Here is a 13,114-nt window from a genome sequence, read left to right as displayed (position 1 = left end):
GGCATAACTAGACCACAGCATAGAAGTAATTTCAGAGCCAGAACGTTCTCTTGAACTTAAAGATCATCTAGGCAACTACAGAGTGAGGGGAAATCAGTTCACTTTGCTGTGTGGGTGTGTTGTCATGGTTTCATGGTTTCCTCAAACTCCATGCCTGGGAAACAATAGTTAGCACTGTAGAAGAAGCTTTCTATACCAGTGCGACTCAGCCAGTGAGGTGAGTCAGCTCTGGTTTGTGAAGCAGAATGAGGGATTGTCACTAAACAAATCAGCACCAACCACCACCATGCTCTACGTGCCAGGCCCCACGAGGACACAGAAGCGCTTCAATGTCCTCAACAAGAGAGCACACAGGACCTGGGAAGGCCAGGCGAGGAGCCGCTAAAGCTCCGAGACCTACAAAATTGGATCACACTCCCATCATCACCAGTGACTTCCAACAGCAGAGTTGCTGTCTAAAGAGGCTTCGGTAGTTAAGGGTATTGCCATCTACTAAGATATTATTTATTTTCTTTTACCAAATTCTTCCTGTTGGGGGCCAGTCCTGTGTTATTCCACTCTGACCTTACTGCCATTTTATAACGCCTCACACTCGTGTTGCTATCTCAGCATACAATGTGCACCACTGGAAAAATATATATACTATGAAATCTCGAGCCCTAAACCCTGTCTCTGCAGCTCCTGCATGAGGCCCGTATTTTAATCTACTTCCTGTAAGGCAGATAAAGGCTTAAAATGCCTTTGCTGGTGACTATGATAATGATGTTTACCCAGCTGACACAAAAAGTCAGTTATTTAAAACATATATTATATACATGGATTTAATTATAGCAATATTGATTTCATTTCCCGTCTACTTGGCAACATTATTCCTCCAGTACTCCATTAGCCCGGGGCAGGGGTAAAGCAATTTGTTCCACTTTCTCTGTGGTTTAAGTTCACAATCTTTTCTGGTGACTGAGGAGGAGTAAGAATGACTTTGGTGTTGCCTTTAATTCCTGATTCCTGTTCGATGAGCATCTGTTGGATGGACAGGTGCGCACAGACTCAATGTACAGACGGGCCCCCGGCCAGGCCACTTTGTTAATGATAAAGATCCCTGCTTCCTCAGCCTTGTCATTAATGAAAGCGTGCAGATGCTGACCGTGGACCCACCTTGATGGATTCCAAAGCCTTCTCATTCTCTCGGTTGAGGCCAGTGGCCTGCTTTGCTTGCGCAGCTGCCTTCTGTAGCACGGCACGCAGGTCACTGAGTTTGGCTTCATAGTCATGTAAAGAATCCCGTATATTCTTAACAAGTGCCCTGTTCTCCCCTTGGTGGTCTTCCAGCCAGCTCTTTATCCGAGTCAGCACTGGAATACATCACGTTTTTTCAATTGAGAGATGAGTACCTTGAAGCTCAACTATAAAGACTACAGAAGAATTGAGTTTCCACTCATTTTCATGGTTTTCCTTGAACTTGCAAGTGAACAGGAAAGGAAACTAACATTGATGCGGTGGCTGCTGTGTGCGTGTCTGTGTGTGCACACATAACCCACATGAAAACAGTCACATCAGTCTTAGGTTTCGGATACGGAAAGGACAGCCCGCGAAACTCAGTTGTATGGCCAGTCCGTCTTGGCACCTGAATAAGACCTGCAGAGTATAAAGCACATGCTCCTAACACTACTACTAACACTACCAACTAACTACTACTACTAACTACTACTAACTACTACTAACTGCAAACTAACACTGTCTCCTCAGTCAAAAGCAAAGACTAAGATTAAATTTGACCACAAATGCTAAAAGAAAACTGTTACCTTCTGTATATTAACCATTGACATACCATTTTACTAGAGAAGAAAGATCAGTACTTGAAAATCTATGCAACAGACTTATTATTTCTCACAGTTTTGAACTAATGAAGCATTTTCCCTAAGCAGAACCTTTAGATATATTCAGGATCTACACCCAGTGTTTGGTTTCTGCAATAGTAGTGTTAATATCAATTTGTGATTCCAAACCCCAATGGTGGTGAGGTGACCATTAAAAAATGATATCATGAGAAAGTTGGGTAGAGCTGAGTGAAGGAAGAATAAAGACGTAGTTAAAAAGGAAAAGAAGGTCTCAGTATCTAATGTCTTAGGAGAAGAATCTTTTTTTCTTGCATGATGGTAAGATGTTATATTCTTACCACCTCTTGGAAGTGTGGAAGGGCTACCCATTCTCACATGATGCTCTAAAAGTCGTGTATGCTGGGGCACATGGGTGGCTCAGTCAGGTGAGCGTCCAACTCTTGATTTTGGTTCAGCACAGAGTCTGCTTGAGATTGTCTCCCTCTCTCTGTGCCCCCCCCACCTCTAAAATAAATACATAAATCTTTAAAATAAAAAGAATCCTGCACGGTGAAATGACGAGCCTCTCCACCTGTACCCAGGGACCTGACATTGTACTTAGCACGCTGTATTTCAAGCCCATTAGAACGGACTGCAAGCAAGGATTTGGGAATGTCCTTACAGAGCCGAGCCTCTGTTTTTTCAGCTTCTGCTTCTTTCAGGTGCTTTCCAAAGTTGCGGTTCCGTAGCTCTGTCATCATGCGCTCTGCTTCAGCCCACTCTCTGGAAAAATCCCCTGAAGGCAGGTTGTTTCCTTCCCCACTTGTCCCAGAGATCTGCTTCAAGAGAACTAGAAAACATTGAGTAGTTTATTAAACTGGGAATTCTGGACTCCAGTCGACTACTAAAAAACAAAAAAATACAGATTTTTATGGAGGGTTCATATCAGTTTTTTAGTGTCACTACAGGATCTTTTTCATAATGTTGAACTCTTAAGGAGAAATTCTTTCAGGGCACAGAACAGGCTATGTAATAAAAAAACATATTTAATTGGACTGAGTAACTCCTTACTGTGCACATTCTGGATGACATTTTTAATCTTTGTGTCCAGCTCTTTCGCGCTTTGGGTTGTCCGATCAACATTGTTGTGTAATGCTTGTGCTTTTCTAGAATTTACTTGAACCTATATGAAAAATACATTGATTAGCAACAAACCATGTTGATGGGGGAATACAAACAATATTTTGGGGACAACAACAACAGTTAACATTATTGAGTTAACACATTACCTTTTCTTGCAAAGTTTCAAATTCGCGATTCAAACTACCCAGTTCCTTTCCTAGACCATCCATTTTTAATCCATGATTTGAAATGGCAGAACGGTAGGTGAGCAACTGATTCTGAAAGTAACATGCAAAGTTATTCTCACACTAGAGCAGAAATTTGGCATAAGTCCTATCCACTTGGTAATCCTGGTAACGATACAGAAAGATTCATTTAGCAAGCCCAGTGCTGGTCCACAGGAAAAAACTGGATTCTTTGAAATCAGCTACTTGAAGAATCTACTTTTTTTTTTTAAGATTTTATTTATGTATGTATTTATCTATTTATGAATTTAGAGATAGAGGGTGTGGGGAAGGGGCAGAGGGAGAGGGAGAGAGAGAATCTTAAGCAGAGTTGGTGCTAAGTGCAGAGCCCAACACGGGGCTCCATCTCACGACCCTGAGATCATGACCTGAGCCAAAATCAAGAGTCAGATGCCCAACTGACTGAGCCAAACAGGTGTCCCAAGAATCTACTTTATGACGCAAGTTGTGACAAGGTTCTAAAATAAACTTAAAAACATAAGGAGACAAGAGATACTTTACTTGAGTTAGTGACCTAACCTTAAAGAAATGAGGGTGGTACCACTGGTACCACCACCAGTCTGGATGTATTACTTTCCAGACTATAATACATTCCATTGCTTTTAACCTATATTCAACTTTATGAAACTAAAAGCAGTGCCTAAGGCTACTCTAATAAAGGACCCATTCGATTCAAAGAACCTAATGGCAGGAAGGGAACTGAGAGCTCATTTAATCAAATGCTCTCATATCACAAATGAGAAAATGGAAGCCCAAAGAAATTGGGTGACTTGTTCATGCCACAGCTGTAGGGCTGATCAGTGATTGCTTAGGGACCAGAATCCAGGTTCCCTGTCATTTTGTGCATTATTGCACATAATATCTAGAGTAGTGATTGTTTTCATTTTTTTGGAAAAAAAAACTCGTTAATACCTTGAAGAAATGCACAGGAAAAAGCAATACTATTACCACCACTTGCATGTGAGAGAGCCAATGTTGGGGGGAAAACACAGGTTTTACAGCTTAGGTCCAAACCCGAGGTCTGCCGCTTTGTAGATAAGCCTCACTGAGTTTTAGCTCCTTCATCAGTAAATTGGGGAGTATAATATTAAGCTGCGGGGTTGTTTTGATGATATTGTAAAGGGTCACGTACACATGAACATTCAAAAATGTTATTCCCCTTCTCACACTTATTCTTAGGGAATTTTCACAGTGTATGTGTGATCTAGCAAGAAGATAGTTCTATTTTAATTCTACTATGGGAAAGCTGAGGCATATCATTATATATACCTGGATAAGTACAGTGGGTAAAGCGTGGTCTTTGGAATTTGACCTTGGCTCGAATTCTAGAACCACCTTGTACTAGCTGTGTGATGGTGGGCAAGTTACTTAGCTTTAACATGCCTGGTAAATGAAGATAACACTATTTTCCTCATAGGACATTGTGAGAATTCAATAAAGCACTTATCACAGAGTCTGGCTCATAAGGCCAGTACTAAAATGCTGGTTCCCTGTCCTTCACTGAAGAAGTGCAGGGTTATATTGATGACATCAAAGTGACTCCAGTGACTTCTTTTTCTCTCAAAACAAAATGGCCTTTTTCCTCTCTATATTAAGCCTGTAAATCATGGGCTAAAATTTACCCTGATGGGATGGAAAAGAGCCATTTTTCTAGCATGATTTTTTGCCATATAAAGTTCACCCTTGAACAACATAGGTTTGAACTGCATATGTCCACTTACAACTGGATTTTTTTTTCAATAAATATTTTGGAAAATTTTTCGGAGATTTGTAACAATTTGAAAAAACTCAAAGATGAACCATGTAGCCTAGAAACAACAAAAAAAATTAGAATAAGTTAGGTATTATTATAAGAATACAGTATATAATACTGTATTGTGTTAATGTGGTAACTATTTTTGCTATTGCTAAGGCTTCTGGTCATCAGTAGCTTACTAATAGTTAAGCTTTTGAGGAATCAGAATTTATATGCAGATTTTCAACTGTGCAGGGGGTCAGGGCCTCAAACCTCCACATTGTTCAAGGGTCAACTGTATACTCAGTTATAAGCACTAATGGGTTTAGAATCAGCCATTTCAAGAGCACTTATTAAACTTTCCCCAAAGCCTCTTTCACTATGTCTGGTTTAGGGTTTATCTCCTCTACTGAATTCTTTCACTTCAATGAGTAAATTTTTTTTTTCATTTCCATGATTTTTAACTGGATCTTTTCATATCTACCCCTCTTGTTTGGTTTCTAGTGTTTTTAACAATTTTCTAATTTCTGTTCTTTCGACTGAATTGTTATTCTTCAAAGTAATTTTCAGATTGTCTTAGGATTTTCATTTTATCTAGAGGGAACTCATCTCTTAATGGTTGCTTCTGTTGGATGTCTTTTGTGTTGATATTTGTCTATTCCAATGTCTGCGGTAAATATTGTCTCCCTTTCTCTCTGCGCTCTCTGTGCCCTGACCAGTGACCTTAAGGTCATCACCACTCCCACCCATGATCCCCAAGGCCAGAACCAGGTCTTACATTGGCAGCTTCGGACTTGTACACTATGGTGATGTTGAGGATGTCACATTCCAGTACAGACCCTGATTTGTGAATCATGTCCAGGTCTGTAGCTTTTCTAGTTTCTCATATACTCATTGCTCAACAATGAACACTGGGCATTTCAAGGTTTTTTGTTTTTTTTTTTTTTAAGGTTCCATTCATAGGAGAAGTGCCCTCAGTTTCCCCCAGAGAGCCTGACTCTGGCTCTGTGGGGCACTTCAGGCCCTATTGCTTCTCCTCTTGGGTATCCTCTGGGCCACCTTCTTTCCAAGTGCACATAGAATATTGTCCCAGAGGAACCATATCCTGGGCTATGAAACAAACCTCAACATATTTTTAAAAACTGGAATCATATAAAGTATGTTCTTTGAACACAATAGAATTAAATTAGAAATCAATAACAAGAAGTTACCTGGAAAATGCCCAGTTTGGAAATTAACCAACACATTTCCAAATAATTCAGGGGTCAAAGATATGTCATAAGGAAATTAGAAAATCTTTCGAATTGAACAAAAATGAAAACACAACACTTCAAAATGTGTGGAATATAGCTGAGGTAGTGCTTTGGGGGAAATTCATAACATTAAATGCTTATATTAGAAACAAGAAAGGTTTGAATCAGTAAGATAAGATTCATCTCAAGAAATTAGAAAATGAATAGCCAATTAAACCCCCAAGCAAGCAGGAGGAAGAAAAAATATAAAAAAACAGCAGAAATCAATGAAATCAAAAACAGAAAAATAATGGGGAAAGTCAATGAAATAAGATCATTAAAACTGATAAACCTCTAGCCAGAATAATCAAGAAAAAGAGCTAAGACATAAATTATCAATATCAGGAATGCATGAGAGGATATTACTACAGGATTTTGCAGATATTAAAAGGATAAGATGGAAAAACTATGAACAGTTTTATGTCAATACATTTGATAATTTAGATGAAATGAAAAAATTATTTGAAAGGCACAAATTACCAAATATCACTCTAGAAGAAATAGATAACCCCAATAGTCCCATATCTATTTTTTTAAAGATTGGACTTATGGTTTATTGGAAAAAAAAAAACTCAAAAAACAAAAAAAATCTTCCAACAAAGAAAATCCCAGGCCCACAGGCTTTCATTGGAAAATTCCAATCAAACATTTAAAGAATGAATACCAATGTAATACAAATCTGTTTTCGATTCTTCTGAATGCAAGATACTTAGCTAAGGGTTCTAGAAGAAAAATTAGCCCAGAAACATGCAGTAAGTAAAGAATGTTCACTTAGAAGCATCAGTTTTGTGTGTTCACTAGTACTTTCCAGCAGTAAAAATCTAGTCATCATTTGGATCAAAGGAACGAAAGCCCCCTGAGCCTTAAACAGTCAACATCTCCCCATCTCCTGCTTGAGGGGTACTCATGCATGCAGCATCTATCCACCAAGGAGCTATTCTGGGCCTGGCATTTGTGCTGGGTGCCCAGGGTATTTACCCTCAGGTCCTTGATCTGGGTCTCCAAGTGTTTCATCTGCTCCAGAGAGCCAGTACTGGCACTCAGGCCGTGCAGCTGAGACTTGACCAGGTGGAGTTCATCACCCATGGTGGCCAGGTCGTTCAAGAGTGTCATCACACAGCTGTCACAATCTGTAGGGGCCACAATCAAAGGCAAACGTGCTGCAGGCTGGTGCCCCAGGAATGCTAACAGAACACAAAAGCTGTACCGCCCAGTCAATATGCACAGAGGACATGACAGGCAAAAATCACAATCCTGGACGTCTTGGTAGGGATGCAGATTCTGCAAAAGAGAGATCTCTAGACGGGGAGCATTTTAAAAAGAAGTGGTGGAGTGGGGGAAATGGGTAAAGGGAGTCAAAAGGCACAAACTTCCAGTTATAAGATAAATAAGTCCTGGGGATGTAATAATGTACAACAGGGTGACTATAATTAACAACACTGTATTGTATATTTGGAAGTTGCTAAGACAGTGTGTCTTAAAAGTTCTTATCACTAGAAAAAAAATTTGTTTAACTATGTGAGGCTATTAACTAAACTTATTGTGATAAATCATTTCACAATATATACAGATATCAAATCATTATGTGGCACACTTTAACACATGTTGCACGTCAATTATATCTCAATAAAATTGGGAACCATGGTGATTCTATGCAACATGTTACTGATTTTGTATGTGGAAAAATAATAATAAATAGCTTTTATTTGTCAAGAGCTTGCCATTTACCAGGCACTGGGATAAGAGATTTATCAGCATTTTCCCAGCAAATCTGTGAGGTACGTATAGTTATTATGTCCCTTTTACAAATGATGAAACTGAGGCTTGGAGAAATCAGGTCACTTTGCCCAGGGTCATACAGCTATGAGTTGACAGAGGCCGGACTTGACCCTAAGAAGTCCTCCCCCCACTTCCCCCCACCATTGCTTTCCCAGCCCGGAAATTGCACATCCCAGCACGAGGCTCACATATCTTAAACTAAACCCCACAAGTCAGAAAGGAGAGGGGGCTTTCTTTTCTCACCATTACATTCTTCTCCAGGGCCGCTGTCTTTGGGCTCTTGGTTTATACAGTCTGCAAAGAGGGATAACCAAAGAAGATATTATTATTAAATTTCCGCTTCATCTGCTTTTTAACTTGGCTTTCAGAAAAGCTAGTTTGGGAAGATTCGTCACCCAACTATCCAGCATCGCTCGCTCTTCCCTTTTCCCTTCTTTAACCATAACATTGTTCTGGGAGCTTTCCCATCTCCCACCAGTCTTGCTGCAGGAACTTCTCTCGTGATCTCCCTGACCGACCATATATTCAGTTTCTTCTCTAAAGGGTCATGATATTTTTACCTCATTAAAACCCTTAATCATTAGTGTTAAGGCTTTCTTTATTTGATAGCTTCCCATATAACTGTTGACATCTCTCCCAGTGGCATTCAAGAACATTCAATAAACATTGACTGAGCACCTTTGGGCGTCCACGGTGTGCCATGGTGTTGTGCCACATACAGGAAATACAAAGCTACTACGACAAAAATCCCTGCTGTCGTGTAGTTCCCTGGTCCCATGGGAGAGGCAGAAAAATCACACAACAGTATGACAGATACTGAGAGAGAGACATATGCACACAATGTTAGTGGACCCACACGGCTAATTACCAGAGATCTAAGCTAGATTTGAGGTTCTCAACTGTAGTCAGGAAAGTCTACTGGTCATCCTTGGACACTCTTTATTCTTTCCATTTCTACCCTTTCTCGCATACCAGGCACCGTTACAATGAACGGTCCTCTCCCCTCCCTCTAGAAAAATAATCTTAACTTCACCACAGGAAATCTCAAAGCTCGAAATTTTCCTAGACACGCTACAAGGAGACTTTCATGTTTTGTCTTCTCAGCAGCAGGCAATAATCCACACTTTGTGTGTATATACATATATTTTAAACCACATTTATTTTTAATTGTAAAATAAATAATGTAAGTTCACCATGGAAAATTTGGGAAAATCAGAAAAATAATATAAAGACATCACCTTTGATCCCACCACTCAAAGACAATGTCTCCCTTCTATATATTTGTAGACTTTTAAATTTATTATATATGTAATCATAGGTTTTTCTTACTCATCCTTTTTTTAAACTCATTATTATGTGTATGTATTGTTACGTCACTTCCATTTTCTCGATTAGACTATAAATGCCTTAGGGCCAGGAAACATGATTTTATTTTCTTCACAATCTCCCACAGCATCTCGAATAGTCTAGGGGGGACTTGGCTCATGCAGAGGATTGATTTATCAGTGCAATTTTATCAACAAGTTTGAGTTTTTAGGTTATTAATTAAAATATGAGTTTTAGGTTATTAATTAAAAGAAAAAGAAAGAATGAAAAAGAGAAAGACAAAAAGCTCACAGGAACAAAAAGTCTCATGTTGCAAGCATTTTGTTCCATTTGGGAAACACAGAGTTATCCTCACTTCAGGCTGCTTTCGTTGTTGTTGTTGCTGTTGTTGTTGTTGTTGTTGTTGTTGTTACAGTAGGAAACAAAGAGGGTTGAAAAGATACTAATCTCATGAATATGCTGTGTGTGATGTGGAAGCTTCTCTTTGAATAACTCCAGTCACAGTAGAAACTCATTTTTTCTAAAACAGTCCTTTTCATCTTTAAACCCCTGACACGTCTTCCTTAGGATGATTTAAAGTAGATCTCCCTCTAGCTTCCACTCCTTGGGTTCTACCTCTTATGCCACATGAACAAAACCAACCCTTCTCCCACACATCAGCCTTTCAAATACGTCCTTTCCAAGTCTTCACGGTCCCGGTTTGTTGATCCTTCATGTGACATGGCTCTGAGTTTTTTCAAAGTCTTACCCTCTTTCTGAACAAACTGTAGCTTGTCTACTGTCTCCTAGAGACATAAGCCTCAAATGAGGACTTAACATGAGCAGCACACCAGGGAACGGCAGACCACCTGGTTTTAGACTAAGATCATATGAGGCGTCCGTCCTAGGGGCCACCTTACTCTCCTGAGCCATATTGAACTTGGGGCCAATTAAGACCTCAGTCTTTTTCACCTTTTGCCACTAAGCCACATCTCCCTTATCACACACTTATTTTTATGCCATTCAATTATAGGACCACGTGCTTATCCCTAACATAATGGTATCTTGTTAGCACTGGCCCATCGTTCCAGACTGTTGAGTCCCTTGAGTATTCTAAATGTGCCATAGGAGGCATTTTCTGTCTCTCCCAACTTTGTGTCACCTGATAACTGGATGAGCATGCCTTTTATATTTCCATTTAGGTCAACAGTGTTGAACAAGATGGAGCCAAGAATTAAGTCCCAGTGCAGGTCAACAGATAACTCATTCTAGACTGATAATAATCCATTTACTCTACATTCCTTTGGAACAGTCACTTGAACAGATCTAATCCACACATTCTGCGTTTAGTTCTTCATCCTGTCCATAACCATAAAATAAGATGTTTAATCTAAGGTTTGGCATTAGATATATCCATGATATTTTCTTGGTAAATCATGTTAATATTCTCTGTCAAAGAAAGAAGAAAACCATCTTCCTTTTTCTTCCAAGTTGTTCCTAATGAACCCATACTAACTCCTAGTAATTGTCTTTTCCTTGGCATGTGAAATCCATCCCAGCTATACCACCCACATCCCAGACATTTACTGCTATCTGAGAAAGAATGTGTTGACTTCTTTAGTTACACACATGAAGAAAACTGATGTGATGATAAGCTTATAATGCCAAGGGAGATCTTAGCAAAATCACCAAAGTAGGAGTTGAGGTTAGTTTGGCTATAATTAGTTGAGTTTTAAAACAATTTATCTTTTTTAAAAAAGCTGACTTGAAGTAAGTTATTTACCAAACTGTAAATACTACCTAAGCATTCCCAAGGTTGTCAAAACAAGGAGACAATTGACAATTTGTTCACTGGACTTGTGTATTATGCCTCCTGGAAATCTGTGCCAGGGTTCCTCGCCTGCTATTTTACACCACACTGATAAACGCAGGGTAACAAAGGTGTCAGTCCATCTTACCTCCAGTCAGGGGGTGACAACTGCCCGACTGGCCATTGCTGTTACAATTGCATGGTTGGCAGCTACCTCCAAGCTTCTGGGGATTCCCAAAATATCCTGGTGCACACCTAACCCAAAATAAAGAAGAAGTGGAGAAACACCCAAAGAACGCATCATTTGTTCCATCCAATTTTCTTCACCTTCTAACTCCCTGTTTGGGACACTGTAACCCCATGACAGAACGGCTGACACTGACTTGCAGGAATGAATGTGTCTCAATACAGAGATACTTATGACTTGAATGAGAACAGAGAAAGTGGAAGGAGGGCAGAGCTTGGTCCCTCCTCCTTGATATCAGGACAACAAAATCCTCAATTACCCCTAGAGTTGAAGGGCAAATGAACAAAATACACACAGGATCCAGTGGTTTGACCAATATGGAAATCAGGGGTGGATGAATTTTATGCAAGAGTTATGTTCCTGAGGATATCACACAATGAAATATTGCTTACTTTATGGCTAATTTCCTCAAAGAAAAATTTAAAGTAAAATTCATATAATTTCAAAATTTGTTCCAAAGGGGATTTTATTAATATTTCCTACTGGACTATTTCAAGCCTGCATAATCCATATTTGCACTAATTAATTGCTGTGGTGCTGTATTTAACCACCTTAAACAACTGAGAGCAGTTACAGTGCCTACCCTTGGCTTGGAGCCTTTATTATTCTAGATAATTTAGTGATGAGAACTCAGTTCCATATCTAAGTTAAAAGACATTTCCTTGATTCTGAGTTTCTATTTAAAAAAAAAATGACAAACAGGGGCGCCTAGGTGGCACAGTCGGTTAAGCATCTGCCTTTGGCTCGGGTCATGATCTCAGGGTCCTAGGATAAAGCCCTGCAGCAGGCTGCCTCCTCAGTGGGGAATCTGCTTCTCCATCTCCCTCTGCCCCTCCCCACGCTCGTGCTCTCTCTCTCATAAATAAGCAAAATCTTAAAAAAACAAAAGACACAAGTTAATCTTCTGGAATTGGGATGGAAACTAAAATATTTCCGTCTATTAGCAAAGTTCCACACCCACTCTATCCCCCCCAAATTGTCATTAACTCGATGTGTGTGTGGTGTCTTATCATCAATGGAATTGACAGAATCAAAAGAATATGGTATTTGACTCTCTTCCCCAAATTTAAGCTTTGCATCAAAGAACTGTTAGGTAATTTACACAGGCTTCACCAATGGGGACACTGGTGATACAGAGCAAAGGGCACAGGCTCTCAGTCTGGGAGATCTGGCTGGACCCCCACCTCCACCATGTGCTGTGTAGCCGTGGGCTGTCATCTTCACCCTTCAAGCTTTGGTTGCCTTCATCTACTCCTGTCATGAAAATGTGAACTCCACAGGGGCATGGATTCTCTGGCTGATACATCGCTAGCACCTGGGAAAGTGCCTGCGCCCGGATTAGGTGCCAGGTAAGTATATGCAGAAGGAATAAGTGAATAATTGCACTAACAATACCTGTTCTGATGGATGAATATGAGATAAAAATGTAGTGAAGAATCTAATACAATGCCTGCCCATAATAGACACTCAATAAAAAGTAGCTACCATTTTAAGACATGATGAAATATTCATGTATATATGCATCTATATATAATTAGTATCATTTGGAATTATTACATTTCAGAAAGTAGACCAGAAGCAGAAAACCCATGTATTCCCTAATTACCAAGAAGGTAACTATGCAGAGACGGCTTATCTAAGTCTACTGAGCAAGTTGGCGTAAGGCTTTCCTTTGTGTGACAGGCCCCGTATTCTACTTAACAAACCTTCCTATGCAAAAGATCTATTTTTTTTTTTAAGATTTTATTTATTTATTTGAGAA

General features: G+C 39.7%; 1 protein-coding gene across 2 annotated transcripts in view; it reads right to left on the bottom strand.

Annotated features, from left to right (window-relative positions):
• The window catches only part of LAMA3 (laminin subunit alpha 3), a 257,294-nt gene that overhangs the window by 47,812 nt on the left and 196,368 nt on the right, over positions 1–13,114 (bottom strand). For both annotated transcript variants that reach the window (XM_027576783.2, XM_027576785.2), the window contains 7 exons: positions 11,254–11,360; positions 8,234–8,284; positions 7,190–7,341; positions 3,107–3,217; positions 2,889–3,000; positions 2,500–2,667; positions 1,156–1,352 (listed from right to left, as the gene is read on the bottom strand). In XM_027576783.2, coding sequence (XP_027432584.2) covers positions 1,156–1,352; positions 2,500–2,667; positions 2,889–3,000; positions 3,107–3,217; positions 7,190–7,341; positions 8,234–8,284; positions 11,254–11,360 — 898 coding nt within the window. The remainder of the gene's footprint in view (positions 1–1,155; positions 1,353–2,499; positions 2,668–2,888; positions 3,001–3,106; positions 3,218–7,189; positions 7,342–8,233; positions 8,285–11,253; positions 11,361–13,114) is intronic.

Source organism: Zalophus californianus, chromosome 14 (genome assembly GCF_009762305.2).
Source record: "Zalophus californianus isolate mZalCal1 chromosome 14, mZalCal1.pri.v2, whole genome shotgun sequence".
NCBI classification, from domain to species: domain Eukaryota; kingdom Metazoa; phylum Chordata; class Mammalia; order Carnivora; family Otariidae; genus Zalophus; species Zalophus californianus.
The sequence above is the reverse complement of the archived record's forward strand: the minus strand, read 5'-3'. Positions and strand labels throughout refer to the sequence as shown.